The following is a 27,505-nucleotide window of genomic DNA, read 5'->3' on the forward strand; positions in this document are numbered from 1 at the left end:
ATGGTTACTCTGTTCCTCTAAGTCATCCTGTTCTTCCAGTGTTGTCTTGTCCTCTTTTTATTGTTAGTGCCTCCTGACATAGTGGCATCAGAACAATTCTTTTTTCCTAATTTACGAAGTGATACTAAATATTTATTATGTGCAGACAGATTCAATGTAGAGTACTACTTCTCTCCGAACATAATAATTTGTCAGAAGATGTGTTGCATAATTTTTTCTTGTATTTTATTTGTTTTTCCTCTTACTTTTAACAGTTTTGAAGAATTAAGGCTTTGCAAGCAACTGGTTGAAGCTAATATGGCTGCCTGAATATGCCAGTTTGTCCAGATATCTCCTTTGTATTGTTTTAACTCTGTGCACAGCATTTATTTTTCTCCAGTCATATATAAAAGTAAAATTTCATATTTTGATAGAAATCCTACCCATGCCTTTAAGTGCATGACTTCCAGGCTAGAGCTTCATCCATCTCTAGCCAGTATATTTTGAGCAATTTGTGTGATCTTTTTATCTGGGAATGACAAATTGAATTTCTGCACCTGCATTCCCACATTACCTTTTTCTTCATTGTCGCCTTTCATGGGTCTTTTGAAGGCTGATAGGCAACATGTGAGCATTCACATGGCCTGGCTTTGTGCCCAGATTGGGAGCCAAGGCTTCCTGTGCAATGTGGGCTGTCAGGTGCCTCTAGAGGGCATTCATTATCTGAGGGTGCCCTGATTCAGGTGCTCTGATTCATCTTCCAGCCATGCCTTTCACCTTTCATTGACTAGAGAAAACTCTAGATTTCCGCATTTAAGCCTGACTGTCATGCTTTGTTAGGTGATGCCAAAGCTTCCTTGTCTTGTACAGTTAGTTACTCGAATAATCTCCAGTTTTATCACTATTGAGTTTCTTTTGCTTTAATGCTTGTTTATACAGTTCAACAACATTTTAGTATCTTGTGTATCTTTTGGTTTAATTTAATTTACTTTTCAGGGCTCTTGGTTTTATTTGTGACAGTTAGACACTGAAATACGGGATTAAAGTGATGTGTTCTAGCTTAGTTTTCATTCTTTATAAGTCTTATGTTTCCTCCTGATATCCTTAGTTGATTAATTCATATATTAGGTTAAGACCCTCAACTTGAAAGCTTTTATCCCTTTCCTTGTATGTCCAGTTAACACTTGATTGACAGAATAAGCCGAACCCTTGTTTTCCTGTATTCAAGTTTTTTGAGCCACCTCCTTTGTAAGATCCCCTTTTGCAGTCAAGATCAAGAACCTTAATTATAGGCTGTCTTATGCTTTTTCTTCAGTTGATTTTTAATGGATATTTACTTCCACCAGCTTTTCTTCACTGCTTGTATCAACTAAAGCTTAAAATAACATTGATTTTTTTTTGCTGTAGGACTCTGTAGGAGTTTCTGATTGTACAGTATATTCCTCTTTCTGCAATCAAAAGCCTGGGAAATTAGTGTCCTGAAATAAAAGCTATCGCTCTGCTTTCAATAAGAAACTCTTTCCTGTTCAAGTATTAGAGGACAGATTTTTGAGCATGTTTCATGATATGGCTCCAAGTCATCTAATACAATGAGAGGAAGAAGCAGTTTAATGACTTCAGAAATGTATTTCCTGCTATACAGTCATATTTGATGAAGTCATAAATCCAGCCTGCCGGTTATCCATGCAAACATCTTATTTCTGTCTGCATTGCTTTTGCTGTGTTTCAGAACAGATGAATTCATTCAAAAGACAATCCGTGAAAAGTTTGCTCACTGCACAGTGCTGACCATTGCACACCGCTTGAACACTATTATTGACAGTGACAGGATTATGGTAAGACAGTCAACTGCTTCCTTTTCTTTCTTATTATTTTTACTGAAGAAGAGTAATGTGACTGATTCTTTCGTGATTTTAATCCAAAAGCAGGCAGAGGTTAAAATTGTACTTTAGACTTATCCTAGTTACTGCGATCTGCAGCTCATAAAACTCTTGAAGTAATGACCTGAAAAGGCTTCTTGCATTGTCTGGCCCTGTGGTTTCCATCCTGCAGGGCATGAACCCATTGCAGGTGAGGCGCAGCGGCAGAGCTGAGCAAATAAACCCTGCCAGCACCAGGAGCCTGTGAAGACACTCCTAAGAGGCTCTGGACAGGGTCAGCTGGATTTGGTCAGGTTTATTAATTCAGTCTCGGTGGGCTGGGGAGGTAGTGACAATAGGTAGTGGTGTGGGATGTGTGAGGAGGAAGTGGTTCTGGGGCAGGAGACGTGGAGGTAAGGAAGCATCAGCTACCCTGGGGCAAGGGTGGTGGTGGCAGAAGTGGGACTAGACTGGTGAGGTAATGGGCATGGCCAGCTTTCTAAAACAAGGTTCAGACAGAAAAGATGAAGCACTAAAAATCTAGCAGCCTCTGCCATCTTTGTACCTAATAGAGCAGTGATAGACTGCCACTGTGAAATACTCTCTGCTAGTTTTTCTGCCCCACAGTGTATGGTACACACTCAGAAATTTGGAAATACTTGCATATTCCTTTCATAAAGGCAGTGGTCATCCCTAGTCTCTCAGGAAATTGGGCTAGTTTATGTCCTTGAAATGATGTGCGGCCTGCAGTTTTGCAATTTTCTGCAGTAGGAACAGGAGCTCTTTCCAAACACTTTTTTTCCACAGCCAGTTAATGAAGTAACTGACGTAGTGAACAAACTGCGTTCGTGAGCAGAACTCAAATTTAACTGGGCTTCAAGCAGAAATTACCCTTCACCTCTTGGTGGTAACCTTAAAAAAATGCTGCCTTCAACTTTTGTTTTGCAAAAATGAAAATTAAATGCAGCATATAAATTCTTTCTGTGTTTTTTTTTTTTTTCACTGAATGCCCAAAACATTGTAAAATCTGTCTTTGAGTTACAATAGTTGCTTGAAGTACACAATATGAAACAATTGGATCTACTAAGGTGAGTGGTGTTTTCAGGGGTAGAATACAGTAGAATGTGAGCTGGGTGATTATAGTTTACTTACAAAGAGGAAAACCAGCAGAACTGCCATAAGTAGTCATATAATTGCAAACGTTTAGCATATAATAAATATTTTCTTCACTGGTGAATACCTCCCCACAGGTCTAATGGATGTGTTGGTGTTTTCTACAACTAAAGTGAACAAAAGACTTGTGAGGAAACAACTGTGACCTGATTAATAGCTGTGTGTGTTTGTTAGTTGTCCAGAGGGATTTCTGTGGGTTTTGATTCATTAACTACCATTAACGTGTTATGTACAGAATACTCTTTCCATGATGATATTTTCCTAGTTTTACCTTTAGTATCAAGCAGATGTAAGGAAAACTAGATGTTTTATTTACTTTTTTTTTGCCAAAAATCATTAAAATCATTGGAACAAAGCATAGAAATAGCCCTTCTCCCCAAACTGCTCGGTAGTATTACCAACTGTATAGCTACTCTATTGCATTTTTAGAGACTGTATATTATTCTTAACCTTATGTTGTTTTAGTTTAGCCACTATTAAGATTTCTAGTTTCCTAGAAGTCCATTTATGTTCATACATTGTCTAACAGTCATTTTCCAATGCCTTTAGAGTATTAAGGAACAGACTTTCCAGAAGATGTCTTTTAGTCTGCAGTCAGTAGTAACTCTTAAATATTTTTGATCTTCTTACATTGTTCCATTTTGATCTCCTTACAGATTTCTGTAATTTTTCAGGGAGAGAAGGGCGAGAAGCACAGGACAGAAAAAGGGAGGAAACTGACATGTGACTTTTTTGTAAACATGTTTTCTTGACATCTTTTTTCAGTTATTGATTCTGTTTCTGGGCAAATCAGAAATATGATCACATACCTAGAATGATCAGAGTTACAGCAGGTGCACTTTTGTAACACTTTCAATTACTTGGTTTTACTCAGCATATAACTCCTAGTGCAAATTTAGCAGAATTTAGGAAGAATAAGAAAAATCTTTGTTAAAAATGAGAGGGAAAAGGATATCCTTATAAAAGACTGACGGTTAATGTGTGCTGCTAACAAAAAAAAACAGTATTCATGGTGTTTACATAAATATCACAAAAACTGAGAATACTCGACTAAAGAAAGCTTTCAGTGTATTTTAAAAGTTGGTTAGTCGATAATATGTTTTAGGAATTCAGAAATTTAACTTGATGCAGCATCTTTTTTAAGAGTAAATGCACAGACTGATTTTTCTTCCATTAGCCAGTATTACTAAAAACCCTGTTTTTAAAAAAAAAAAATGGTTTTTAAGAACCTCTAGCTGCAATAATGCTTTTATTTATAGGCCATCCCAAATCTCTGTTGTTTGCTATCATGGTAAGTTTATTAGAAGAAGAACAACAAAGATGGAACCTGAAAGTTGGAATAAATGACAGCTGTTTCTGACAGTTAATGAGTAATTTTATTTTTCAAACAAATTTGAGCAAGCTTGTTCAACTCTCTTAATTCAATGACAAAAGTCCAAGCCCCCATTCCTGAACAAGTATACATAACCTGAACATAAACTTTGCTTTCCCTCCCTTCCCATTGAATCAGATTGAAAGGAACTCCAGGATGTTTCTAGTCTAACCTCATGCTCAAAGCAGAGTCAGCATTAATTTCAGATCAGGTTGCTTGAGTCTTTTTCCAATTAAGTCTTAAAACCCTTAGAAGACAGAGATTCCACAATCTCTGGACAACCTGCCCCAATAGTTAATTATCTGCCGTGAAATCTTGTTTTCCTTATATCCAGTTGAAGTCACCCTTCACTTTATGGCAATTGTGTCTTGTTTTCCCACTGTGTATTTTGCTAAAGAGCCTGGTTCTGCCTTCTCTGTAACTTCCTTGTAGGTATGGGAAAGTTGTTGTTAAGTCCCTTGAAGCCATTTGTTCTCCGAGGTGAATGAGCCTGTCAGCCTCTCCCCATAGGTCGAGTACTCCAGTCCACTTACTGCCCTGAAGACCCTGTTTCGAACTTGCTCCAAGTCACCTTTATCTTTCTTATACTAAAGAGTCAAAACTTGTCACCATATTCCAGATCTATTCCAATGAGTAATGAATGAAGCAATTCCCTTGATCTGCATTCCTGTTGATACCCATGTCGCACTGCTTGACTTCTGTTTAGCTTTCTCAACATCAAGACCCCACCTCTTTTTCAGCACAGCTGGTGCCAAGGCAGTTACTCCTCAGCTGGTACTGATGCAGGGGGACCAGGCCATTCCAGATTCAGGACTTTGCATCTCTCGTTGTTGAATGTCATGAAGTTCATGCTGACCTATTCCTTTAGCCTGTCTAGGTCTAAATAGCTTTGAATGTCCACCTTGTCTAAAGTGTATTGACTGCAATCTCTAGTTTGGTGTTGTCCGCAAGCTTTTGATTTAATTCAGTTTAATTGCTGGTCAAAGCCAAGCTTTCCAAAATGAAAATGTTTACCTTCAGAGTTAATCCAAACATTAAAAAAAAAAAAAAAAACCCATAAAATAATTTTGAGAAAGTCATGAGAAAATGTCAAGTTGGATGAGTATGGAAATAGGAACTGAATGTGAACTGTTGCATGTCTGCTCACACCCATCATAATAACCAGTTCTATTTTAGAAGAGAAGAAAAGCCTACTTGAAGAGGAGAAAAGGAAGAACAGAATACATTCTATATGACTGTAGACAAGTCTGGCCTCGGGAGTTGTTTTAATTCTCGTTTGTTCCATTCCCAAAACCATACCTCTGGTTTCATAATCCAGGTCACGCCTTAGAAGTATTTCCATTATATCTATCTTAGTGATAAATACATTTTATCAGAACTTCAAACGCTTAAAATCATTGAGGGAAGAGCTGTATTGTGTAATGTGATACTCTCTAACCCAGTCACCTCAATGAGTAATACTACATTGCACTTGCATAGGACCTTTCATCTGGAAATTGTAATGCTCTTTACAAACATTAATTAATTAACTTCAAACACCTGGATAAGATAGGGAAGTATCCATACAATCTTTGGAACCAAAGTTGGAAAGACTTGTTAAGTCAGGCCATCAAATAATACTACCATAAAATTATAATCCAGTGGTTTTCAAACTTTTTTTTTTTTTTTTTTTTTTTTTTAATTTTTCCTTCCCTCTGTGCTGCTCCTGAATCTCATAGGACATTTTCTCATTCTTTTTTCTCCATTAGTTTGAGAACCCAATTTGTAACTCCTCCCACCAGGTGCTAGCAGTTCCCATTTTAACTCTTTGGCAAAGACTGCTCCCGGGCCACCCTGCTCCCTAGCAGAAGAGAAGGGTGGGATAAATGCCACAGTCCTGGGAGAAGCTCAGCTCGGGCTTGCTCCACTGGCCCCTCATTCTACATAACTTCACCACCACCACAACAGCTGCTTCCCTGTCCTGTCCTAACCTTTGAGGGTGAGGTCCTTTTCCCTAAATTGCATCTGCAGCTCACCAAACCCAGTCAAGAGCAGCCTGGGGCAGCCAAGAGGCACCACTCCCAAGACTTCCAGTGGGATCTTGTAAAATCCCTATCACACACTCCTCCCCCTCCTCTTTGCTTCCTTCTGCAGGCTGAGAAATACTTTTTAGAAACTGTGTTTTTACAGAAGGGAAAACAGAAGCATTCAGAAATTGGATTTCACCCAGGGAAATAGTGGAGGAGTAGCAAATTAAGTATAAGCATCTGGCAAGAGCCCGATGCAGTTTTCTGTCCTATATGCTATGCCGTGGTCTCTCTATAGGAAAACCACAGAGTAAAACTTGTGCGTTTTCCAATGACAAGGATGTTTCTCCACAGAGACTTTTCTTATCAGTGTAATACTTCTTTGAAATGGAAGCTCTTTATGCAAGCAGAACTTGATGTAATAATTAAAAGCTTTTAATTCAAATTGGAAGTTTTTGATTAAGAGAATCATGGGAAGAGATATGATTTATTTATGGGAAAATCTGTTGTGGTTACATTCTGAAGTAACGAATATTCATGGTAACAATACAATGTACTTCACAGCCAGACTTGAGTTGGTTTTTTTGTCAATAGGAAATGACTTCCCTTGTCTTTCCGGTAAGTTCAGTTGTTCCCATTTTTCTGACATTACGGTATGTTTACCATGGTGGAACATTTAAGCCGCATAAATCAGGCACTGTGTTTCATGCACTGTTTGGTTTACACCTACTCTTGGTGGAGATCAGTCCACCATGAGTAGGTGTAAACATCTTGAAAGGAAAGGAGAAGCTCTGGAGGGAGATCCAGGCAGTTTGCATAGTGAAAGGGGAGTCACCTACAGCTAGACATAAAATGCTATACAGTAGACAAGGTCTGAGCACTTGTCTCTCTCTGGAGATCTGGTATCTGACCCAGTGTTCCACATTAGTGTCCTTCATCTATCCGGTTGGAGATGAGACACCTAAACGAATGTTATGATGGCAGTGCTGCCCTTCCTTAGTATGAGTATGACCATGTTCTTCCAGGAAGTGCAGAAATCTGTGTTCTACATTGTCCTCTGTCTGTGGAGGTCTGGATGCAATGCTCCCCATTTCCTGGAAAGTGTCATACTAACCAGTATGCACGGGGCGGTCAGGTTAAGGCCAGCCTCCACCGTAACTTTTGAAACACTGTGCTGCTATAAATGCAAGAGTCATGGAGCAAGAGTGAGAATACGAACGAGAGAGGCTGAATCTGTAGCCCAGTGAGAAGCGGAGTTTTTGAAGGAGTCGGGGAGCCCCAGCTCCTACTGATACCTTCATGTGAGCTTTCGCTGCAGTGGCCTAGCTTCCACTGGAGGTGTGGAGAATGCAGGAACATAGTGGTAGTACACTTAAGTGAGTCATAGTGAATTAGAGCCATAAATGCTGTGGTCTGTTGGCTCTTCTTTTGGTGGCTTTTTTTGCCATGTATTTAAATATCTCTTCTGGAAAATTGATCTTAGACATTCTTTTTAAGGAGGATTATGTAAGTCACAGGGTACAGAAATATGCAGTCCTAGATGTCAAACAGTTCTTTGTGAAAACTGTATGTTGTCATTAGTGTTGACCCTTATCTTCTAGGACTGTTTCTTTGGTGGAGAGCTACCTGCTGTCAGATACTGGCCCTCAAGTGTGTAAAATATCTAAGGGCAATTGGCAAGACTATAGATTTTCCTGGAGCCTGGGTTGGTAACACATGAAATTTTCTGAAAAGTAGAAGTAATTAGGACTGCATTCAGAGCTGTTGTTCAGTCTTTTGAAATTTTGAAGTAGGAGAACTATAATGGTATAAAACAGTTCTTGTTTGGTTTTTTTAATTCTCTACACAGTGCTGGAAGGGTTTTTGACCGCATATTAGCCCAGTATCCTGAGTGTGGCGAAACATTATTGCAAATTATACTTGTGCTCTTGAAGTCTATTCTGTTAAAAGAATAGGGAGCTTAATGCATTATAGCAGCTTTTGTGAGAGCCGAATTTTTGAAACTAGGAATCAGATCTCCAAAGATATTTAGGCATGTATTTCTTCATAGAAAACTTAAAGTACCTTGTGGATCTGAATTCAGTAATCCACAGTAAAGTTGCTATATTCATAATTTTGCATTAAATACTGAGTTATGTGCCGTGGTCATGTATCAAAGCAAGTGCTGTCAGCTGAAATAAGGCATCTATGACAGTTGTAAATATCAAACCTGGCAAAACTGTCTTTAAAATAAGTCAAAATCCCAATGATCTTGAAAAGATACTAGGATTGTTGATTCTCTTTGCTAGTTTTAAGCTACACCTCTCCAAAACAATGGCATCTTTGAGTTCTTGAAAGCTGCTTCCAATTTCGAGAGGGCTGCCCAACAAGATTCTTCTTTTGCCTAAGTAAAACAACTTGTTATTACAGCAGTACTTCAGCTGGGGGCATTCAAATGAAGAGCTGGATTTGAATTACTGCAGGAAGTGAAGCCAATGTTTTATGAACCTTGATCTCTCATTCACGCGTTTGTGTGTGAATGTGTTTCTGTCAGCATAAGGACAGAACAGTCAGATTGTATTTCTTCAAAGAGAATGGTATGGAATCCAGACCATACTAGAAATACTAACATATCTTACAGAATGATAGCTATAGCTCTCTCAGAAATTCTATTTTACTGTTTAAAAACAAATTAGCACAGGACATGCTGGTGGCCAATGCTTTGAGCAGAGAGTTTTTGGTAAGGCTGTGTGCATGGCAGCTGAGCCACCAGTTCGTTGTCATCAGAAACTGATAAAACCGAAAGACGTGCCCAGTCATCTGCAACGATATTCCTTAACCTTTTGAAAAGAGTAGCTTGTCTAACTTCCTAAAACCCTCAAAAGCCTTATTAAAGAGTGGGATTTCTTAAGCTGAAGTGTATCTTCTATCACTTCAGGGACATGTTTGAGCCATTCTGCAGTCACGATTGAGAAATGTGACTTTACAGTGATGGAAACAGTCATTACCGATTGACTAAAGGGGAGTTTTGTCACTGTGTGTACAGTTGTTGGTAAGAACTGTCACGAGGTCCCTTCATACTCGCTGAGGGAAAGGTTGAATTTGCACAAGTATATCAGATGTTTTGAGGTGAGGAAACTGAACAGTACAAGAAGCATGTGCAGTGACTGGTTAACAGACTTCTCAAACAAGATACAGGACTTAATATCGAATGATTATCAGTAGTATAAGACTCATTACTACATACATAATTGATGGGTTTTTTTCCCACAACATTCCAGCCAGCTTAGAGTGGCGTGCCATCAGATGGAGAAAAAGAAGGTAGACTTTTAAGTCTCTGCAAGAAAAGTAAAGATAACTCATATGTGCTAGAATTTAACAGCCAGTATTGCATGCTCAATTTCCCCTAAGTTATAACTCAAGAATAATTTCAGTTTAAAGAAGTCCATTGTTTCTGGTTACAGAACAAGACATCTGAAGTTGCTTTATATGTGAAGTGGGGAACGTGGACAAGGGTGTACATGTCAAATCCCAGTGACAGATTTGGCGTTGTTACAGCAAAGTTAAGCTCTGATGAGGTGAAATATTTGGAAAGTCTGAAAACAGTAATTCAGATTATAAGATGATAAAGCAGAGCATACATGAGTGTTTGTTTGTACGCATGATGTATGAAATGTATGTTATTTGATGCCAGACTTGTCTGGAGTTACTGGTAGTTAATATAGAAGGAATGCTTAGATTAAACCTGAAGACTGAAAAAAACAAAACCCAAAAAACCTGACATACAGCCAAACAAAACTCCGTCACCAAAAAATTTTTAAAAAAATAAAAATAAAAACCCCTTGAAAAGAATAAAAACCTTAAAACTGGTTCCTGTGTTATATTTGCAGCCTTCTCAATGTTCTTCAATGTTTGCAAAACTGTTTAGATAGGTTGATATTTATAAATTATTTTTCAGAGCAGTATGTACATGTTTCTGATCTGTTTTGACAAACCATGTTGAGATGGAAGAGACAGAACGTGCTTGCATCTGAACTTAACGCCAACTGGAGCGCAGGCTGTGGACTCTTTCCCACAAAGCTATGTATTGTCTTGGGTAAATATATTTCTTATAATATGATGTAACCAGAAGCATCTCCTGAATATTATCCTCTTCCCAAGACTTTATTGAGAATCATCTTGATGTATGTTCTCTGAGGAAAACATTGTTCAAAGTTGTACTCCTAGTGGAGTTTTGAACTTTAATAATAATTTTGTTTGGTGATGTCTTCTCCAAGTCTAAATTAAATCAGATGTATTCCCTAGGAGATAATTTGCTTGAATTATTTTCCTTTTGAATAGGAAATAAAAACATTTATGATCAACTCTTAAATGTCCCGTTTTCCCTCTGGCTTTATGGTGAACATGAACGTGAATAGGAACACTAGTCAGTCCTCAATAATAAGTGAAATAAATTTCCATGCCCCCCTCCTCTGTTGCTGAACACTTCCAACCTTGGACTGTTTTTTTTTCTCAGAATGTTTTATAACTATTGTTCTCTTGGTTTGTCTGCCTTTGTTGCTGAAAGTTAGAAAATGCAGGATTTAGAACTTTCTTTTTGTGTCTATGGATAACCATAACTACATGGTATTTGTTACAGCGTCTTTAAAGGTCTGTGTTCTTTCTGTGGCTAATGACACTTTTTTTTTTTACTTGTATTAATTCATAAAGAAGATGTTAAATTCACTTGCAAAATTAATCTTTGCTTTTCTGAAATCCTAAGCAAGAGAGCAATATAGGTTAGTTGCAGGACTCATCAGGGAGAAAAGTGTGCTGTCCTGGTTCTGCTGCCTAGGGCTCTGCTGGAATCTGGCCTATCTTGATGTAGTATCCTCATCATTCATTATCTCATTTCTCTTTCTTCTTTTTCAAATGGATTTCTGATTTCTTTTTCCTGATTTTTTGTTTTCCTTTTTGTCTTCCCTCCCCTGCTTTTTGTCATAGTTAATACATTAAACTATGAGGCTATGGGGTGGAAATACTGCAAAGTTTGGATTATTTTAGAGGTGGACCTAGACAGAACACAGGTAGTTATCCTGGTGGGGTACAGATGAGGCAGAAATAGGTAACTATTTTATAGTTGCCAAATCTTAATCAGCATTTTTGTGGCATAGTCAAATAGTCCGTCTGTGCTAGCTAGAGTTAGCATAAACAACACATTTACATGGCTAATACTCTGTTTTCATGCTTGCCTTTGCGGGTCAATCGAATTCAAATACTGCTTTTCTGTTTTCTGCCTCTTCCCTGCCATGTTTTTAATCACACTTTCTGTATTATTCTGTGCCTCCATGTCAAACAAAGTGCTGTTCAAAACTATGTTGCTTTCTATCCCGCATGAAAATTTCACAACTGGGATGAGCAGTCACTGGCCCAGACTATTCAACCAGGATGAAACATCGGATGGAGTGGGTTTAGGTGGCAAGAGAGGATTTTACTCAAGAAGAATATAGCATCTAAGCCCTTTGTGAACATAAAATGTCTGAATAGTGCTGCTTGAGTAAGGATAGCTGTTAGTAAAAAGCAGTTTCACCTTATACAAGGAAATGAGTGAATTCCATTGAATGAGAATTTTCCTGTGTGCTCTTTTGCATGATCACCAGTAGCCAATTTTGTAAATTTTGTACTGTTGGAGTTACTCTTCTGTTTGAGAACAGCCTGGTGAAGTCATGAAGATCTGACTACAAAGGCAGGAACAGGGCAGTAAAAGAGGCTGCCAGTGCAAAATGATGGAGGATCTGGCCCTGTTTTACGTATGGCTGCTTTGCGTTTATGTAGCTTTTGTGTGTTTGTTTTATTTTACTCTGTGCTGTCAAAGTATTTCTCAGGCAATTAACTTCTACCAAATTATTTGGGGCTTTATTCAGTGCATTTTACAAAAGGTCAGACCAAGTAGCTGAAAAGTGGAATGATTTCTCCAAAATCCCCCTCCCTCAAAATCTGCATACAAGTCTATAATGAAATCCTAGCCTGATTCAGAGTTCTGTGTGTGTCCTACATAATCATAGTGCCTATCTGATTTCACCAGCTACAAGCTTCTCTGGCTTTTGTGTATCAAGTTCCACTGGTACAACTGCCTTGGAACGCATCTGAGTTCAATTTGGTCATATTGTGAAGTGATAAGCATTGCATGCAAAGTGATCAGAAAATATGTGGCTGGTAAACATCAGATTCCGCCTTTCCCGAATGATTAGCTGGCTTTTTGAAGTCCTAATGATTTTAATTTGGCTTGGAGTCAGTGAGTAAGAGTATGCAAAGCCTTAGCCAAAGTACCTATTTATTTATTTAAATTTTATCACCCTGTATTTCTTCAAAGGAGACAACCTATCTCATTGTCTAAGCACTTTTTTATAAAAGCTTAGTAGAACTACCAAGTACATCAGCTTAAATTCTCTCCATTGTCTCATAGATGACAACAGTTAGTAGAAACAGTGCTTTCCTTGGTCAATAGGATTTATAGAGTACTCCTGGCTTGTAGGAATGATATTGTCTATTCAGTTTCATTCTTTTTTTTTTTATTTCAGAATTTTTTAAAGAAGTAGAATCATAGAATAGTTTGGGTTGGAAAGGACGTTAAAAATCATCTAGTTCTATCCCCCCTGTGATGGGCACGGACATCTCACTAGATCAGGCTGCCCAAGGACCCATCCAACCTTGAACGCCTCCAGGGATGGGGCATCCACAACCTCCCTGGGCAACCTGTGCCAGCGTCTCACCACTCTCATGGTGAAGAAATTCTTCCTAATGTCTAGTCTTAATCTGCCCCTCTCCACTTTATACACATTCCCCCTCATCCTGTCACCACAAGCCTTTACGAATAGCCCCTCTCCAGCTTTCTTGTAGCCCCTTTCAGGTACTGGAAGGTCGCTATGAGATCTCCTCAGAGACTTCTCTTCTCCAGGCTGGACAAGCCCAACTCCCTCAGCCTGTCTTCATAGGGAAGATGCTCCAGCCCTCCAGTCATCTTTGTACCCTCCTCTGGACCTGTTCCAACAGCTCCATATCCTTCTTACATTGAGGATTCCAGAACTGGACACAGTATTCCAGATGAGGTCTCACAAGAGAGGAACAGAGGGGCAGAATCACTTCCCTTGACCTGCTGGCCACACTTCTTTTGATGTAGGCCAGGATACATTTGGCCTTCTGGGCTGCGACCGCACATTACTGACTCATGTCGAGCTTCTCGACCAGCACCCCCAAGTCCTTCTCTGCAGGGCTGCTCTCAAGCACGTCATCCCCCATTGTGTACTGAAAATGGGGATTGCCCCATCCCAAGTGCAGGACCTTGCACTTGGCCTTGTTGAACCTCATGAGCATATAAGTAATATGCTTATTTTCCTTATGTTTCTTCTGTCTGTTTTCATAATGCAAGTTTGGTTTTATTCCCTAAGAAAAAGATATGAATAGATTAATGATTTGTTTAAAATGTGAATGTAATTATTATCGAGGCACAAATCGCTCACTCTATCTGTTCATCTTCTGGACTTGGCTGTTCAAAACTTGTCGAGGAAGAATAGATCTTTCCTTTTTCCTTCCTAGGTTCTCTGCAGGAAAATAATTGTCCACGTTTGTGGTTGTTTCAGATATTTGCAAAATTGATGTTAAAATTCAAATACCACAGTAATACAAGTTTTAAAACCCCTCTACTTTTCTATTCTAGTTCTTTACTTGTGAGGGACACATTAAATGAAGATGGTTTTTGTTTTCTTCTTGAAGGGGTGGTTACATAATCTACCGCTATGCTGAAAAAAGCTACATTTATTCAAGTCACAAGAGATGTCATGTGTAGTGGCACCCCAGTTTAAATATTATATTGAACTGTATATAGATTAATTCATTGCATTTTTAAGGAAACTGTACTGAATTTTTATGTATTATGGTAAGTCGCAGATGGCAATTAAAATGATATCTGTAATTAATCCTTAAATATTCAAATTAAACGGAATAAGCCTGAGTATACTGAAATATCAACATGTGTGCAAGTATACTTTTGAAATACCGCAAGTGTTGTGTATTTAATGACTATATATTGTGCTATGCAATACTGCTGATATTTTGAATCTTTTCCACAAGAACATGCTTCAGCTCTACAGCAAACAGTATTGGAAACTGCTTGCAAAGGCGAGCCCTTAGTATAAGTTGGGTGCTCTAAGTTTTTAAGTTTTGCTATTTAAAAATAGCAAATAAATGTATATATAAAAAAATCTATATATAAAATAACTAATATTTCTCTGCATATAATTTATAGAATTAGATGTAGTTACACTGTTGTTGTTGGCTGAGTTATTAGGTTTTCTCTTCAAATGCCATGCACTCAATTGAACGGGAAACAAAGGAGTTGGGTGCCCAAAGAACAGTTTGGGTTGGAAGTGACCTCAAAGATCATCTTGCTCCAACCTCTCTGCCATGGGCAGGGACATCCTGCTAGATCAGGCAACCCAAGACCCCATCCAACCTGGTCTTGAGCACCCCTGGTGCTGGGTCCCTGGGGTCAAACAAGTTAGCAGCGATCTCAACAGAGTGGAATTGCCACACTCATGTGGGCAAAAGAATTAGCTCAGCTGTCCTACTTTACTGTGAGTTTTGTCATTAACGGGGGTCCAGGCCACTTGGAGAAGTGCTGAATTCTTGACCATCAGGAGGATGATTTTTTAAGAAGTTGCACAGGCAAAAATTGCACATTTGAAAGTTCCTTCACAGGGCACTGAATTCGTCTGCAAGCTTATTGGAGTTCCTCCCTTAAAACAGAAGTTTGGAAATGGATTTTGTTATTTTGGAAGTTGTCCTCACAATACCTTTTATTCATTTCTTTCCTGAAATCAAGAGCTTCAGTTTTTCAGATCTTTTTTTTTTTTTTTCTTACAAGTATGTACGCCACAATTATGGCTGGGGTTGCAAGTCCTTGAAGTCCCTCTGTTGTGGCAATATCTTTTTCAACAGTATGCCATGGGTATTCAGGTTTTTTATATATATAAGAACAAAAATATTTTCTGAATTACGTTGTTTTCTCACATAAATTCTTTCTCTTTTTTTCTTCACCTCCACTGCTCCTACACATGGGCTAAAGTGCTGAACTTGCAGACTGATACCCGAATCTCTTTCTTGAGTCAATACCATTAATTTATAAGCCAGCTCTAAGTGTTTGAGTGCATTACGTTTGTCAATATTGACTTTTCCCTGCTATTGTGTTTCTCATTCTTTTAAGTTAGTTAGGTGTATCTGAATCTCCTCTGCTCTTTTTATGTCATTTGCAGGTGATCCTTTTTCTGATGACTAACCTGTACATAGCTACCACATCTGCCAGTATGATGTGGTTCCCACCATTTCCTACCTGTTCAGCTTTCCACAAAGAAAAATGCATCGTTTATTTCTTATCTCTGTTTTCTGTCCAGGTTCTTGAAATATTTTTGTACCGTGTAGTACAGCTGTTAAGTTACACTCAATACTTTTCTGGAAATCCACATAAACCATTTCTCCTTTAGTTTTCTTTTGATGCATTAAGAATTGTGTCAGATTTATGAGGCAGAATTTACTTTTGCTAAAACTGTGGAGAACAAATTCTACCTGTGATCTGCGTTTCTTGTACTTGTGTTTTAATGATTTTTTTTAACTAAATTGCTGTCTTATCTGAAAATATATATGCTAGTCTAAAAGTACCCTGAATGTATCATATAAGCTTTTTTTAAAAACATAAGTGCAATATTTGCTTCCATGCAGTCCTTAAATAGTCACTAGTATAAGAATTTTTTCTTAGAGGTGCAGTTAGGCTGTTCTTAAATTTTCTAATGTTTTTGACTGTTTATATCCTCTGTGGTTTACTGATTTAATGCCTTCTTAATGTCTCTGTTGTTTTTTTCCTTCTCCCTTCTTTGCTTTTTGGTACCTATGTCCCTGGTGGCATCTCATCTTTTTTTATGTAGAAAGAATAGGTTCAGGGTAAGTATCATTCTAATACATAGTTGGCAAAAAGTGATGCAAGAAATTGTTTATCTTTTCAGCAACACCCTCATTTTCTTTAATTACATCTTCACCTCCTCTAATCCAGAAGACCTACTTGTTCTCTAACCGTCTTGGTGGTTATTGCATGTTTTTTACCCACAGCTGTTTACTTCAGAGCCCATTTTTAGACCTCTTTGTTTCTTTCTTACACAATGAATCTTATAATCTGCTTTGTTGGCTTCACAAACATTGTATTTCCATATTCTGCATATCTTTGCATTGGATTCCTATAGGTGGAATGGCTGTAGGGCATTTTCAAATTGTACAACAGGTCTACAAACTGAAAAAGTGCTATGCTAGTTTGAAGCGGACGTATTTCATTTTCAGGATACAAAATTCGTCTTAGCACTGAAGTGCATACGTTCCCCCCCTTACTTGTAGTCTCTAACATCTGGGTTTGAATTTCTTATGTTAATATGTTGGTTTCTGCTGATTTAACAGGTTTTGGATGCAGGAAGACTGAAAGAATATGGTGAACCTTACATTTTGCTGCAAGAGCAAGATGGCTTGTTTTACAAAATGGTGCAACAAGTGGGCAAGACTGAAGCGGCTTCTCTGATTGAAACAGCAAAACGGGTAATTTTAGAAGAAGGGATAATTAAGTTTGTCTCTACAGTTTGTTTATCTCAAGTTAGCCTATTCAGTGTTGTATGAGTAAGCCTTCCGCTAAAGAATCTGTCAGCTTTGCAAGGCAAAACCATAATTTTCAGTGCTTTTTTTAGTGGGATATACACAGACATCCAAATGATAAGGGTATTTGTGTACCCTCAGTTGAAAGACTGTTTGGATTTCCTGCATCCTTCTGTCTGTACACAAAATGATAAGTGTAAATAATATATGACATACTCACCTGTGCTGGGCATTGATCTTGGAAAAACTTCCTGTAAAAACATGTTAGGGTTCCAGAGTCCAGCATTTATCTGTTTTTTCTATATTTTTTAAAGAGCCCATCAAATTTTAGTTTGAGGTTCAGTACCTGTGCTGAGGTTCAGTACCTGTGCTGTGATGAGTGTGATCACATTCTTATTTTTGTACTTTCTCATATTTTGTTCTTATACTCTTGCTCCGTTCCATACATAGGTTGAGCAGGGCTCTACTAAGAAATAGCTGTTGAAAGTGTTGTTGCCCCTTGTTCCCTACAAGGCGCTGTGCCCGATTTACTGCTCGCTGTTCAAATCCTACTCCGAGTACAGAATTATTAATGTAATGTTATTATTAATGTAATGTTATTATTAATGTAAGCATTCCTCTGGCAATCAAAGTGTTTAAGAAACATCAATGGATTAATTTTCATCAGGTGAGGCTATATCATCTCCACTTTTCAGCTGGAAAGCTGAAGTAGAGTTAAGAAGATAAAAAATTTACCTGGCATTAAGGAACTCATTTTGACTAGCTTTTGGCTCGATTTCTTTTTTTTTTTTTTTCTTAATAACGTGCAGGATATCCAGAGCAAGACTTTATTTCTCTCAATGCCAGTGAAGTTTCAGCACTGCTTCAACAGTGCTGCTTTGGCAGCACCTTGCTTCATAGTCGTGTAACTTTTACTTTCAGCATGCAAGTAAGACACTGATGCCAGGCATGTAGTGACCAAAGAAACCCTTTCCAAGACATGAGGCAAGAGTCTTATCTCTAGCCTCTATGCTTTCCTCTCCTCAAGTTGTTGGATGTGCGGAGCACAGCTAAGGGAACATAAACTCCAAGCTGTTTCCTGGGGAAGCAGGAGACCATTAGGTGCGAAGCAACACATAAAGACAGGAAGCAAAATCGCAGGTGCCTGGCTATTTCCTAGTAAATAGATGCAGTTCCAGCAAGTTAGGGGAAAAAAAGAAAAATTATGCTGTCTTGGAGGCTGCCTGCTCATGTCTGGAGGCTATTTTACTGGAATTTTTGAAAGTCTAGGAAGAGATTTCTGTGTCTGTTCATATTAGATTTTTTTTTTTTTTTTTTACAGCTACTGACACCTTTTTTTTTCTTTTTTTTTCAAGTGAAAGTAGTTTTTTTCAAGTGAAGCTTTGTAGCTAGGAGTGTACAGTATAAATTCATGTGTTACACTAATTGCAAAACTGAAGAAAACAACTTTGTCCTTAGCTAGATTATGTGACGAGTCCTGCTGTCTCCATTGCCGCAGTGTAGCTTCATATATTTTACTACTAGAAAGGAATGGGTTAGCCATGAGATTTTTTTATATGTATAACAATCTGGAGATTATATAAGTGGTGTTGAAAAGAATAGCTTCAAATTCATATGACCAGTGTAAAGTGAAGACCAGCTTCCTAAGGCTTAATCCTTGGAGTGTCAAGAGGTGAGGCTGTGCAGCTGTCATCTGTAGAGCTTTAGCCGTGTCATGCTGTCTCTCCTTCCTTCCCTGCAGCCCTCCCCAATTTCACAATTGCATTCAAAGATAATTCAAAATATATATAAAAAATAATTGCCTGATGTTACTTGCCCGTATAGTCATCTGCAGTTACCACATCAATGTTATGTGATTTTGTACAGGAAGGGATCCAGGAACCAGTCTCTGCTGAAATGTGGTTTGATGAAAAAGTTTGCTAACTCCCAGGCTAGAAGGCAGATACAAGCTTTAGCATCTGCCAAGAATGCAAAGCATGGTGCTTATCCACACTCAGCCCAAAAAAATATGGGAATCGAGAGACTGTATCTCCAGTCAGCAGCTACCCAGAAGCACAGTTACAGTTCTCTCTGTTTGAATGACTTGGACATTAATTCAGGAGTTTTGTTATTGCTGTCGCTTGTGCTTCATACATACTTTCAGAGAAGTTGCTTAGTCAGAAGAGCTGATTCCAATGGCTTTGCTTTTTATACTAGAAAGTCTGTTACATGCATTGGTGTTGGTCTCATACATTCCTACTGTGGTTACTAAGAACTGTTTTCATGAAGAACAGCTTTTCTGTTGTTGAAAAACAGCATGCTGCACATAAAAAGAAATCGTAATATGACATATATACATATTTTTCAAAAGGCGTTACAGTGGGTTGCTAAGTAAAATGGTTTGGAATGTGGCCATGCTTTGGCAATAATTATTTGATTTATTGCATTTTGGACCCAATTCTTGCGCAGAACAAACTTGTACGAAGAGTACATCAGGGTAAGGCTGTTTTCCTGTCAATTAGTTTTTGAGTACTTTCAGGGGAAAATAAGGTTTAATTTATTTTAAAGCTACGACGGTTGTGTAAATATTAAAATACTAGGTGTTATCTCACCTCAGTGATTACTTTTAAAAAAGGTTGCAACTCTGTTGGCAGCGGAAGGAACTTGTGTAAAGACTTGGGCATTAAATATCTTGAGGGATTGAGCTCAGGGAAGAATCGCAATGACACAGTTGAAAAGCAGCTGCCATTTCATTATGTCTCTAGTAACGTGCCAAGGTTTTCTATTAACTTCCCGTTTAAAAAAATTCACATTCAAAAGCTGCACTAAAAGTATGCCAAAGTTTTATGTTTTAAACCAGGACTGGGATGGGAATATACAACTGGGGTTGCTGTCTCTGCAGTGTGTGTGCAGGCAGATGCCTGATTAACTGTCCTCTATTGCATCCGATCATGGCTGTTTACTGAGGAATACCTCTTAACAGGACTTCCAATTCTTTTATTGATTCAAATCAGACCTTAATATTCTTTGAAACTTGTAAAGGTGCATATATCCTGCCTTAGCGTGTGTGCACAAAAGATGGCAGTGGTACTTACAGGAATGTTTTTATAGAATGACTGTTTCTTTTTTATCCTTATACATGTATTCGTATGTATGAAAAGGACATTATTGTCAAACAAACTGAACTTTGTTGACAGCACTCTCAAATATAAATTGGACAAATGTTTCATAAGCCGTAGTCAGAGCAGTCTGACTGTGAGACCTAACGGGTGACACATGTCAGCTTTACCAAGATAGTGTATTTTCTGTTTTTAAAGACTCAAACAAAACTTTTCGCATTCTTCTTTGAAAAAACTGCATTTGAAGTCCTTTTTCACCCAAACACATTTTTAGATAAGAGCACACAAGTCTTGACATTATTTCATTTTGTTATGCGCATCTGTCAAGGAACAGAGATATGATACAGCTACTAAAAACTGATGATTGTGGAACAGTGAAACTTGACAGCATTTCATTTCTTTTATGTTCTGATTATACGTTTATCAGGAAACCTGTATCTCTTCTAGTTGAGCTAGAAATTGGTAGAATTCAGGAACTCAAAGGCTTGGCAAAGAACTGTCCTATTATTTGGTATCATCTTACATTTTAGAGAAGTTGCTTGGTTGAGTCATTGTTAAAGCTTTTGCTTCTTCTTTCATTATTGTGGTTTGCTATCCAGAGATCACATTTCTATAGGCCCTATAACTGCTCTGCAGCACAAATTAAACGCTGGGATATTTCATACGTATACCTTGAAGTTTCAATGGTTGTCAATCATAGTTTGTAAAATATAGGGATTACAACCTGATATTAACATCCAAATCCATTGTGTTCGTTTTATGTGTGAAAATGAGAAACCCTTGTGCAGACGCAAGATTTCACAGGTTCTTTGTCATCCTGTTTTTAATTTATCTCCATGTTTTGAGCTAGTAAAATGACTTTACTTATCAGCTTAATGTAAAGTGATAAAATATATCTATTTATCTGAATTACCAGGATTTGAGTGGATCTACAGGTTGTGTGGGATTTTTCTCACGCTTTGTTATAATGTAAGATCGTATAGTAATTTTACTAATTTTTCAGTTACACACGATTACTGAATGCCACTAACCTGAAGTTCCTGTTGGGATTCCTTAAGGACATATATTTATCTCTGCTGCATTTATCTCTAGAAATTTTATTTGAAACTAAAAGGTATTTGATGCATAATTACTCACAGAATCTGGTATTTTTCCTAGGTGTACTTCAGTAAGAATTACCCAGAAGTAGTTCAGAATGGTCAACCTGCCACAGATTCCTCCTTGGATCCTTCCTCAGGATTATGCATAACTGAAACTGCACTGTGATTCCTAATAACCATAACTGTTTTCCATAGAATGTAAAGCTGAGATCATCTAAACTCAGTGGCAACGTTTGCAAGTATCAACGGGAGAGGAAAGGGAGGGGGTAATTCTTTGCACTGGACATCCTTCCTATTTAATACTGAGAAGAAAGTTTTTGCTGTCCCTCTTTCTTTAATTTCAGTGCAATATGTTTTTCTTTCCACCTGATTATGTTTGTACTGCTAAGGAAATTAGGCAGACTTAGTTTTTATTTGAAAGTTATGTGGCAGAGATCTCTTTTATTTAAACAGGTGCAGGACACCTAACAGGTCTAGGGTGCATATTTGAGGCTTATCAAAAAAAAATTGGAATGTGTCCTTTTTCTCGTTTGGAAATATTTTGAGAGCAAGAAAAAACAACATATTTTCAGTGTCACTTTAGCACGACAGCTATGTCTAAACAGCAGATTCAGTAGCGTACAACTTAATTGTCTAATGCAAATGTCCTTCTACCTGTCAGAAGTAGCTATGCAGGTTGGCAGAAAAAAAGAACAAGCCAAAAATACTTTTTATTTTTGCTAGCAAAAAATGCTATATACTTTTTTTTATAAAGAATTCAAATAATGCTGTTCAAGGTGAATGTAAATATTAGTTTTATTTTGCTAAAATCCAAATGCTGAAAAATCAGTCTCAATCTTCTATACTTTAGAAGAAAATCGCCACATTTGCACTGAAGAAATATTTAAATAATTTAACATGCATTCCTCTTTTTATCCAGGTTATCAAAGGAAAAAAGGTATTAAAATAACTTGAGGAAACGTTTGAATGACATGTCATTATACCTAAATACGGTGTAGTACAAAGTTATCTTCAACACAACACATTGAAATGTATACATTATTTGCATTTATTGTGCCTTAATATTTGTGCCTTCAAGCCAAAGCTGTAACTGCAGGGTACACAACAAATTCATTAAATATATGTTAAAAATATTTAACCTTAGTATATTTAAAGTTTTGCATCAGGGGTTCCGTTGAACGCGAGCTGTTTGAAGTTACCATCCTACCGGAACAGGAAGAAAAGTATAACCTGAATGTTGTTGCTGATAGTAAGAGGAATGCAGTGAGAGAGAGAGGTTTGGCGTTCATAAGTTAAGTCCTGATTCAGCAAAGCACTTTAACACAAGGGCACTATTCCCATGCTTAAAAAAAAAAACCCATATGCAAATGCTATGCTGCTTCAGATTTTTTCATGTTTAGTGAGATACTTACTCTTTGAGGTCCAATAGAAAATAAATCTATTTATCTTACTGTTTAAAAGGCACAGAAGAGACTAAAAGGCAACAGATCTCTTCAGGACATGGAAAATAACGTGCTTTTTCAAAAAACACTGAAGATGTTTGCTATTGCCTTTGTAAGATAAATGTTATTTACCCAATATTCACCCAGTGGTCTAAAAGCAAGACAAATGCAAATGTTTCTTATTTCAAGCAGTTCTACCAGCAAATAACTGATTCAAATACAGAGTTACTCCCTCCTTCCCTAGAAGTTAAGTTGTGCCAAAGCCTATGCCTCAGAATGAGGGCTCATCTAGAAGGACTTCATCCTGTGCAGGAATCAGCCCAGCAGTGAAAGGCACAATCATTGTTTCCCTCTTGCAGCGTCTTCCCTGCAATGAGGCTCAGAGGCTCACTGCCCTGCTATGAAATCCTGGGAGAAGAGGGGAGGACTTTTTACTACCTGCAGTGCCACCAGCCAGCTTCCCCTGGTGGGTTGGGGAGAGAAAAACATCAGGTGTCTGCTTTGGCAGGTAACATCCTCTTCTGTCGTTAGCAGGAGGTTAAAAAACGAAATGTTCTTGTCTCTAGCTTTCTTTAGGCAGGTTTTAACACTTCTGTGGTGTGTGGCACACCTTACGTTATAACAAATCTCATTGACATCAATGGAACTGAACTTCATGGAGTGATGCACAGCATGACACTTGTTCTACAGCTGATGCTAAATAGCAGATGGTCATGGACAGCAGCCTGTCCCCAAAGCCATGTTGCACAGATTGGCTTGTGTAAGCAACACTTATGGCTAAATCCTTCCTAGAGCACACCAGCCACATCCACTTTTCTGTATCACTTGGCTCTTGGTCTTCTCCAGGCTCGTGAACTCCACTTACAGACCTAGCACGCAATTATTATCTGCTGTGTTTTGCTGTAGTTTCCTTTTCAATTCAAATTGTCTGAAATAAGGATAGGGCTTTTCTGCAGCTCAGTTTGTATTGCAGAGGTATGTGAAGATGTAGAGAAGTGTTTGAGTGCTTAAATTAACGTGGGATAATGCTGGGGAGCTGTGTAGCGTGAAGAAAGTTCAGCCGTGTGTGATCTTGTCTGCAACTGCCTTTTTGGAAAGGATCCATGGTGCAAACCACGTCCAAACTCTGCTCAAGCTTTGTCATGGAGAGACCTGGCTGGAGTGGTTGAAAAACAGAGCTAGGTTGAGCTGACCAGTAGGGCTGTGTAGACACTTAATGGAGTCTGATGCTTGAGCTAGTTTGTTAACCTTTTCTGTTGAGAAGTCTGGACATGTTCCGAGTCTAAAAGTGCTTTATAGTAGTGATTTCTTTTGTTTTTTAAATAGTTAGGCCTTATAAGAGAGTAAATATGGTGTATAATACACTGAGACTTTTAAATACTCTAAGAGAACAGTATGTTCTCCTGGCTATATACCTTGAGTTTATTTTTTTTTTTTTATCAGAAGAAGATATGCATGCATAAACCAAGGGTATAATTACAGTTTTAGTTCATTTCAGCTCTGAAATGAATCTAAGGGAAGTTATATTTCAGAGCAGAGCTCCAAAACGCTGGCTGCTGTAAACTCACTGGTATGAGACCCTGACAGATCTAGCTATCAGTCTATAAGCTTGAATTAATTTGATCCTGTAGCTTTTTGAATGCGCACAAAAATGTTAGGTATCTCTGAAAATGCTGATTCTACTTTTTCACGTGTTTTAGCAGGATTTTACTAGCTGTGGGTATCAAATATCAGTAGAAGAGAAGAGATGACAATTTTTTTTAAAAAAAATCACGCTTGAAGCCCTTAAATTGTTGAGTAGAACAACTGGTAGCGAGTCATACATGTCTGTCATCGGCGTTACATCCATTTTTTAGTTTAAAGTAACAAAAATACTTTAACCAGAATATAGGTTTTAGATTCTTACATTGTTTATAGTTGTTTTGTGTAGGTGACTGTTGGCTAAGATTGACTGTTCTGTTTAGTTTCAGTTGAGTAAAAAAGTTCAATGTACCTGAATGGCAAAACTCAGATCAGGGGTGAGAAAAGCCTTCCTTTGGTGAAAGCCTTGCTCTGTTAAATGGACAAATTATCTTTCCAGGAAGGTGTTTTGTATTTCCTTTTAAAGAAAAGTTCAAATACAAAAACACTTCCACTTGGAATATTTTTGTGCTTTATTTGAAAACAACAAAGCTGGTTACTGTAAGTTACATTCCTTATTCCTTCTTGGGATCTTGGAAAAAGAACTCAGACTTCTGAGTTATTCAAGCCTTTAAAGTATTTCTTCACCATAAGGTGCCTTAAAGTATTCCAGAGTCTTATTTCTAGTACACACAGTTTTCTATAGTAATGCTGAAAATCATCAGTTACGGATCTTTGTTTGGTGTAAAAGACTAGAAACAGCCTCTACTTCTGATCTCAAGAACTGTTCTTCAAATGTTCGTTTTAGTATATCTTTACTGCACTGCTCCTCAAAAGACCACTGGGAGAGTCAAACCCAACACATTTCTCAAGGACAGGTTATCTCGTGTTTTGTTTATTTTAAGGGCAGAATTCTCTTTAGTGAACTGAACCAGAGCTCATTTACCAGATAGGCATAATCTTCTGTGATATCATTCATACTGCCCTTCGGAAGAGGGAAGATCTTTTGACCAACAACACTAATGGTGGTTGCTCAAGTGATGTTGACAGTTCTCTTAACCTTCTGGATGCATGTTTAAAATAAGACGGCAAAAAGAAGGGGACAAAAGAACCAAGCGGTATAGAGGCTTTCCTGAAAATGCTGCTTTTTATGTTAATCTGACCCTTTGAAATATCTCACTTTAAACTTTGCCTCTTTTAGGGGTGAGGGCTTGGGGTAGGTTGAAATTGCTTATTTCCTGTGATGGTGATGAGCATCTGACACTTTAGCAGAAGAATGTGGCTTTCTGTATACGTTTTACATTGTGTAACAACACACTGCTTTTTTCATCATTTTTAACTCCGGTTTTGTTCTGTTTTTTGCATTCATGTAAGAATTTTGATTTTGGTATTGCTATGAATGATTTCTTTTGTTGACGTTTATGTGACAACTCCCGTTGTACAATAAAAGACATTTCTCAGAAGTGTGCAGAAGTCTGTCATCATTGTGAAGGTGCGGTTGAAGGCAGAAATGTCGAGCTGAGTTATAAGTCAGATCGTGCCTGAAATCTCCAAATGCCTCTTGGTGGCATCACCAACTCCAAGAGCTGAAAAGCCTCCGTTTGGATGTATAACACATTGTATATATTGCTGGAATGTATATATGCATTCCAGCTTGGTTTTACGAGTTGTCTGCAGTTTGAGATCTCCAAGACCACATTATCAAGCTCTTTGCTTCAATGACAAGGGCTAAAAAGTAATCCAAATAGATTTTCAAAAAATTTTGAGGGAAGAACTACGGTAGTCGCACAAGTGCAGATTGGGTATGGACTCTGAGCTTGGTAGCTGCTTCAGGCAATGGACAGCTGAAAGTTGGAAGGTTAATGGACACAAAAGCAAAGTGGGTAAGCAGCACAGCTCCAAAATCTGGTGTTGTCTGTGAATCCTGTACTTCTGTCTGAAGAGTTCGTTGCTTAATTTAACAAGACACTAGAAATGCTTGTTTCTGACAACTGCCCAAAGTTTCTCCCTGTGTCTACCAACTGTCTCAAGCACTTAAATCTATTATTGTGATGCAAGTTTTTAGTGCGAGATGAATTGTGCATTTGTCAATAATGCCCTAGCGCAGCAACTCGCTAAGTCTGTGAAAGACAACAAAAAGTCTTTCTACAAGTACATTAACAGGAAAAGGAGGACGAGGGAGACTATCCAGTCTCTATTGGATGCAGAAGGAATAACAGTGACAGGGGATAAGGACAAGGCTGAGGTACTTAATGCCTTCTTCGCCTCAGTCTTTAATAGCAAAGAAAGTTGTTCCTTCTGTTTACAAATCCAAGAGTTAGAGGGGCAGATTGAGGCTCCCGTGATCCAAGAGGAGGCGGTTAGAGACTTGCTTGCCCAGCTAGACGCCCACAAGTCTATGGGGCCGGATGGGATCCACCCAAGAGTATTGAAGGAGCTGGCGGATGTCCTTTCCAAACCCCTATCCATCATCTTCCAGAGGTCCTGGCTGACTGGGGAAGTTCCCCTAGACTGGAAGCTGGCTGATGTTGTGCCCATCTACAAGAAGGGTTGCAGAGAGGATCCGGGGAACTACAGGCCTGTCAGTCTCACCTCAGTGCCAGGGAAAGTCATGGAACAGGCAATCTTGAGTGCTATCATGAAGCACATGTAAGAGAACCGGGTGATCAGGCCCAGTCAACATGGGTTTACAAAGGACAGATCTTGCCAAACTAACCTGATCACCTTCTATGACAAAATCACTCGACTACTGGATGGGGGAAAGGCTGTGGATGTAGTCTTCTTGGACTTCAGTAAAGCCTTTGACACAGTTTCTCACAGCATTCTGCTTCAGAAACTGTCTCCCGCTGGCCTGGACAGGCGCACACTCTCCTGGGTTGAAAACTGGTTGGATGGCCGGGCCCAGAGAGTGGTGGTCAATGGAGTTAACTCCAGCTGGAGTCCAGTCACAAGTGGAGTTCCTCAGGGCTCAGTACTGGGTCCAGCTCTGTTCAATGTCTTTATCAATGACCTGGATGAAGGCATTGAGTGCACCCTCAGCAAGTTTGCAGATGACACTAAGCTGGGTGGAAGTGTCGATCTGCTGGAGGGTAGGGAGGCTCTGCAAAGGGATCTGAACAGGCTGGACTGCTGGGCCGAGACCAATGGGATGAGGTTTAACAAGGCCAAATGCCGGGTCCTGCACTTGGGGCACAACAACCCTATGCAGCGCT

The 27,505-nt window shown here is 38.6% G+C and overlaps 1 protein-coding gene across 1 annotated transcript in view; it reads left to right on the forward strand.

The window, feature by feature from the left end:
* Nucleotides 1-25,746, forward strand: part of ABCC4 (ATP binding cassette subfamily C member 4) — a 151,342-nt gene extending 125,596 nt beyond the window's left edge. Inside the window, exons 29-31 of the mRNA XM_054087756.1 lie at nt 1,709-1,814; nt 16,845-16,979; nt 21,290-25,746. Coding sequence (XP_053943731.1) covers nt 1,709-1,814; nt 16,845-16,979; nt 21,290-21,397 — 349 coding nt within the window. The 3' untranslated portion in view covers nt 21,398-25,746. The remainder of the gene's footprint in view (nt 1-1,708; nt 1,815-16,844; nt 16,980-21,289) is intronic.
* Nucleotides 25,747-27,505: the final 1,759 nt, after the last annotated feature.

The sequence above is a fragment of the Cuculus canorus genome, chromosome 1 (assembly GCF_017976375.1).
Source record: "Cuculus canorus isolate bCucCan1 chromosome 1, bCucCan1.pri, whole genome shotgun sequence".
NCBI lineage: Eukaryota > Metazoa > Chordata > Aves > Cuculiformes > Cuculidae > Cuculus > Cuculus canorus.